At 34.0% G+C, this 6,240-nt stretch overlaps 1 protein-coding gene across 1 annotated transcript in view; it reads right to left on the bottom strand.

Moving 5' to 3' along the window:
• LOC106101789 (WD repeat-containing protein 7) overlaps positions 1 to 6,240 on the bottom strand; it is a 63,377-nt gene that overhangs the window by 7,735 nt on the left and 49,402 nt on the right. Inside the window, exons 22-23 of the mRNA XM_013281125.1 lie at positions 211 to 374; positions 6 to 33 (exon numbers count right to left, since the gene is read on the bottom strand). Coding sequence (XP_013136579.1) covers positions 6 to 33; positions 211 to 374 — 192 coding nt within the window. The remainder of the gene's footprint in view (positions 1 to 5; positions 34 to 210; positions 375 to 6,240) is intronic.

The following is a 6,240-nucleotide window of genomic DNA, read 5'->3' as shown; positions in this document are numbered from 1 at the left end:
GTGACGAGACACTACGCCGAAGCATACTGGCACCTAGAAACATTAAGCGTTTTGTATTGTCATTCATCCACTTGGCTGAACTAGGACTTTCAACTGAACAGAAAATTGGCAACTGATTTGGACAGTATTAAAGATCACCATATAATTTCGTTCTTTGGAAAATATCATCTATACGCACAAATTCTAAGTAAAGCCAAGATTACATCTGACCATTGGTCTTAGTAGGCCAAGCTTGGACTCGCAGACTCTATCAAGGTCAGGGTCGAGGCCCCAGGCGTGCAGCAGCGACATCAGAATCTGTGCAATCTCCATCGTGTGCGGGGGCTCCGCCAGTGACATGTCGCGGGGACGGTTCCGTTTCTGGTTGAGTTCATCTGGAACAATGCAATAATCATTATTATATACAAATGCTGTAGAATCTAGAGTAATCGATTTGATGAGATTTTACTTCTCACCCGATTATCTTAAATAGAACCATAGAACGATTGTTTTAATATGTGTTTGGGTTAAGAGATAAATAAGTAAGACGTAGAGTTTTGACTTAAGTTGAGTTTTGTTTTAAGAAATTCATTGTCTGTTATCATAGTCATATTACAAAATTAATTATAATGTAATATAGCGTTTCTTCGGTTGTGAAAATAACAAAAAAAAACCGCTAAACAAATACATTCGAATTTAATTGCATTTATTTAGGAATCTAGCGAATAATCACGAAACATTTATTACGTTACGCCTTTTAATTTCACATATTCACCGTTAAAAGTTGATTTTGTTATGTAATTGCGAAATATCTGACCTTGACGCTACTTTATTCAGATATACGTTGTGCGAACAAACTGGTATATAATTGGTACAAAAAAACTTTATGTTTATCTTGTTATAATGTTATTATCAATATAATTAACGACAAACGCATATAAATTATTCGATATATTTTCAACAAGCTGTAACAGTTTGAAAATCGTTTCCTGTTTCATTTATTGCGTTTTTTCAATTTGTGGCCATTTAAGTGCCTAGATCGATTTTGTCTAAAAATAAAAAAAAACAACTTGTATTTAGCACATTACTAATAATAATTAGACATTTGTTTTTTTAGTTTTCGTCATAAAAAAGTTTCATTTGCGTTTACTTTAATCTTCCTGAGTTTTGTCGCTGTTTGCAAAGAATATTCTAATCTCTTGTTGCCCGAATCATTGTTTGTTTTTAAGACAAAAATGTCTAGTCTAGACAAGAAAAATCGTTTAATTCGTATTAAATAAGTAGAAATATTCTTGTTGTGCCGGTAGCGATATGTATCGGAAACTGAAAGCAACTCTGGCATTCAAATGTCCAATCGTATTTACTATATTAGCCATGCTGAGATATTACACATCGGAGACTTTTATATAAACAATTACTCGTCATAATAATGATAATAACATTTAAAAAACCTCTATTTCATATACCTTGCATTGAACTGCTTGTATCAAGCATATTTTTACAAGTTATCTATGTTCAAAGAGAATGAGCGGGACAGATTCGGTAGTTATGCTCTATGGTTACCATACTTCGACCGCCATACAATAAGATCACGTTTTGTAATCGCCGTAGGCCGGCGGGGCGCGGTCAGCCTAGAACATGTCCAGCCTTGATGCCTATCCACAGTAGACACTACGCATTTACGTGACCTAAAGCTTTAAGCTTTAATACGGGCGTATAAAAGCCTCACTTCATTAACGTTTGAATTACTTTATTTATGATAGCTTTATTGCATGTTTACAATAGTAGCATAGCAAAAGCTTTGAAAAGTCTTTACCTATTACAAGTGTGTAAAAATTGCGACATTGTTTGGCATTTTTGTCTATAATTTTAAATTTTTTATAAATAACTTGAACAAACATATTTTATAAATTAATTGATACTTTACCGGTCGCTTTATTTTACACTAGTTTTCGCCAAGGTTAGAGTGGTATGGGCATGTTATGAGAAGGGATGAATCGCATGTAACAAGACGGACGTTAGTTATGAATGTGGAGGGGTATACCGGTAGAGATAGACCTAAGAAGAGATGGATGAATTGCGTGAAAGGTCATGATCAAGAAGGGAGTGATGACTATGATGACGGATGATAGAGTGCTTTGGAGGACGAAAACCCGGTGCGCCGACCCTACGGGAGTAGGATAAGGCAGGGGAGATGATGATGATTTTCGCCTGTAACTCTGTCCGCTTGGAATTTAAAGAAAAACAAAAGCAAGTAGCCTATGCGGTCTTCCAGGCCTTCTTTATATCTCTTTCAAATGTCGTTGATATCCGTCCATACGTTTAAGCTACAAACTCTTCGCATTATACTAATATTATAAATGCAAAGCTATTTTATAATATTAGTAAGATTTGTTCCTAGGGCGGTATTAGGTTTGGGCTCGCCGGTGCCGCATTCGTGGGCCTTATGCAACAATCCTTAGCTTAAATATCGCAAGTGTAACTAGGAAATAGATTTTATTTCATCATGATACCGCAGACTGGTTATCTATACTATTATAATAAAGCGTAAACACACACTTTTGTTGCCTAAGAAGTCAGCAATTACAGCGTATTTTTGAATAATCCTTTTTTTTTTAATAAAAAGCCCTACACTTACCTCACGCTTTAGGCTATATATTTTCACGCCATTAAATTTAGGGGGTTAATATTTTGAATAAAACCCCTAATGTGGAAAGAGACCATAAGTTGCTGCCAACATCAAGGAAGCAAGGTTGCCATCGTCATATCATTTTGACATTTGCTATTGATAATTTGACAAATGTAAACAATAAAAAAAAATTCATAATTTCATGCGGATGAAGCCGCATGGGAACAGCTAGTTTACTTATAATATATGTAGAAAGAATATGCGTATACTTAATTTCCTCAATAATACAAGAAAACTTTTTATTACATAAGTTTAAAGTTAAAACCTATTATAGAATCACTTTGGTATTTTAAGTTTAAAATCGATATTAAAATGTCAACGATAACCTTTGGGATTTTGAGGTTATTCGACCTTTGTTCAAGGGACTTTCCTTATGTTAAGGCAAAACTGTAACAATTCTTGACATTTGATATCGGACGTTTTTATCTTGATTGCGAAAGCGTGGGTTTTAACCTCTGAAATACCTGTATTGTATACTTTGCAAGGATAATGAGAGGTTAAAATAAGCTGCTTAGTAATTAATTAACCTTTTTTTATTAGAATTACTATTCTATCATCATATACTAGCTTTTACCCGAGACTCCGTCCGCGTGAAATTTATAAATGATAATAAAGAAATGGAAAAAAAATGTAGCCTAAGTTACTCATAGATAAGTAACCTTTCTAACGGTAAAAGAATTTTTAAAATCAGCCTAGTAGTTTTTGAGCCTATTCATTACAATCAAACAAAGTTTTCCTCTTTATAATATTAGTGTAGAAGTAAAGGTTTATTTTGTTACTACAATTTTATTCATTTTTCATATTTTTCCGCCGCTCCTATTCCTGTCTTTTTTATTGTGTTTCTTAATGATTTTAGAGGTTTAATAAATGACAATCGTCTGAATTTTTATTCTCGAAGTTTCCAGTCATAGAATGTGTGTGTTAACAGACGACAGATGGCGCGCAACTGTTCTTCATATCTCACATCTAGACTATAAATGGTAACAGAAACAATGACTGAGATTGTTTGAGGGCAAGTCACTGTGCTATGGGAACAGATTATTAGGGTTGTCAATTTATTTAAAACCAAAATACAATTAAAGATTTGAATTTACTAAGATAATTTTATCTATTCACCTTTGTTAGATTAATAAACTATAATTATTTCTCAAGAATATTTGAAATGCCCTATTGCCGTTTTAAAATAAGGTCGTGATTAATTATCTTTTGACCGTAACTAATTAGATTTATCATAACAATAGGTAATAACTTTAATTTAAAACTATATTTTAACGTTATAAATATTAAATTACAAATCTTAACAACCCTTAAAGGTGTATTTTAAATTCGATTTCCTGCTTGTACATTTTGAACTTTAAAACGATAATAATTGGAGTGTAATGTTACAATTAGTCAACATGTGGGCATGTGTCGGTCCACATAAGGTCTGGTGTCAAACTTGTATGACCACAAATGTCAAGGTGGCAATTACAATCGAGAACTGAACAAGTGTTGTTGAAAGGATAACATAGTTCAGGTTGTTTGGCAAACGAGATAAATAAAAACCCTTTTGATATTCCTCATAGCTATTCTTTGCGATTTAGACAATTGCAGTTTTTTTTAATATCTATGAAAAAGTTTGCTATTAAATTTTTACAGTCAGTTTTTCACCTTTTTTTATAATATAAGGTGGCAAACGAGCAAGCGGCCACCTGAATCCGCCAAAATAGTGAAACGACCGCTGCCCATAGACATCCGCAATTGCAGATGCGTTGCCTACCCTTATCCAACAGAGGAGACGCACATGAAGAGAATATCTCCCCTTCCTATGTATCTCCTCCTCCGTCAAATCCACTTCCCCTTCCCATCCTCTCCTTATAAAAAAAGGGTGGTAAAGAGAAAGGGACTTAAATTAGGGCTCCGGCAACACACTCATCAGACGAAACACGGAATTACTACCATTTCACGCCTGTCTTCTGTGTGGTCGTGGTATTACACCGGGCGTGCCGGCCTATTCGTTCTAAGATGTTAAAGCGGGCACTACCACTGGTAGCTTTCATGAGTTTACGAGTATTTAATATTATTCTACGTATATCTTTTGGTTATCCATTCATTTTACATTAAGACTGTAATGACTAAGTAAATTGAATCATGATACTCATTAAATGTCAATAAAGCGGTATGAAAATGTCAAATTAGTAAAGTTAAATACATATGAATAACCCAACGCTTTTGCTCAGAAGCAAACATCCAAATATTATCTAACATGAATTTATTTAAAAGATCAAACTCTTTTAGATAGAATAATAACATTATTAAATTAAAACAATAAAAACACATGCATTTAATGTCCTATTGTTTTATATTTATCGAATCATTTAATAAATATATTTCTGTTCTCTGAGCAATAAGGATAATAAGAATGGAGTGGGACAAGGCTACTGACTGGTATTTACTCTGGCACCGGCGAAATGACAACTTGTCTCCGGATCTATGCAATAACGGGCGCCTACTGGCTTGTATAGTGATGTGCTATGTTTATCGATAAAAATATTTGAACGTTAAAGTTTTTTCAATTCTCCTTGTACGCGATTTTATTTTATTATGTAGTAAGATTGCTACTTAATAAGCTTTAATTTGTTTACCATATAGTAATTACTGTCAGTATTTTTTATTTAGTTGTATCTGCTTGCTTCGTATAGTAACATATTATTTGCAGGTTGTATGTTTATATGAATAAAATATTTACAATACAGAGCTTTAAAATACAAATAAAAGCAATAGTAGCTTACTTAATAATTGTTGAAATCCGGACCGGAAACAAAATATCGATATTTCCGTCCATTTCATAACATCCCTACCGGCAGTACGGACCTTGTACTTTAGGAAAGTTGTCCGGCGCAGTACGGCGAGCCACTTTATGACGACCTGTCATTTAATGAATTATGAAAGGTAAAGACTTTTGAGTCACACGTCCTCGTCCACAATATGGTAGAAAAGATCTTTTGTAGTTTTCTCTTAAAAGTCAAAGCACGCAGCATTTTGTAGTACAGCAAGGCTCATTAAACATTTGTTTGAAGTAACAGTTAGTGCTTATAGCTTCCAATTAAAGAACTAAACAGATGATGTAAGTGTGAGTTTCCACTGTCGAAACACTACGAAAACATTTGTAACTTTTTTGTCAAAGTGTCTCTGTATACCGAGTTAGTTTTCTTTTGCCACACTTTTGTTCTTTTTAGGTTTAGAATAAGTCTGATAATCGTTTGTTTGAGCACTGTAGTAATAAATGTTTCCATTCTTAATTTCTTTCAATATGCGAACTTTGGTTTTACAGCGGGAATGAACCTTCATTAAACTCTAGTAAAAGTTATCTATACATATAATAAAATCGGAGTGTCTGTTTGTAATATCAAAAGATAAAATCTAGATTTAAGAAAGATGATGTTTTTGCGTTCCTGATAACGAAACTAGCATTTTTTTGGTCTGTCTGTCTGTCTGTCTGTCTGCAAGCCGCGTTTGTTCCTGGTAATCTCCCAAACGGCTGGGTCGATTACGACCGGACTTTCACTGAAGGGTAGCTGACATAGACGGGC

Source organism: Papilio polytes, unplaced genomic scaffold (genome assembly GCF_000836215.1).
Source record: "Papilio polytes unplaced genomic scaffold, Ppol_1.0 DF823935.1, whole genome shotgun sequence".
Taxonomy (NCBI): Eukaryota; Metazoa; Arthropoda; class Insecta; order Lepidoptera; family Papilionidae; genus Papilio; species Papilio polytes.
This window is presented reverse-complemented; position numbering and strand designations above follow the sequence as displayed.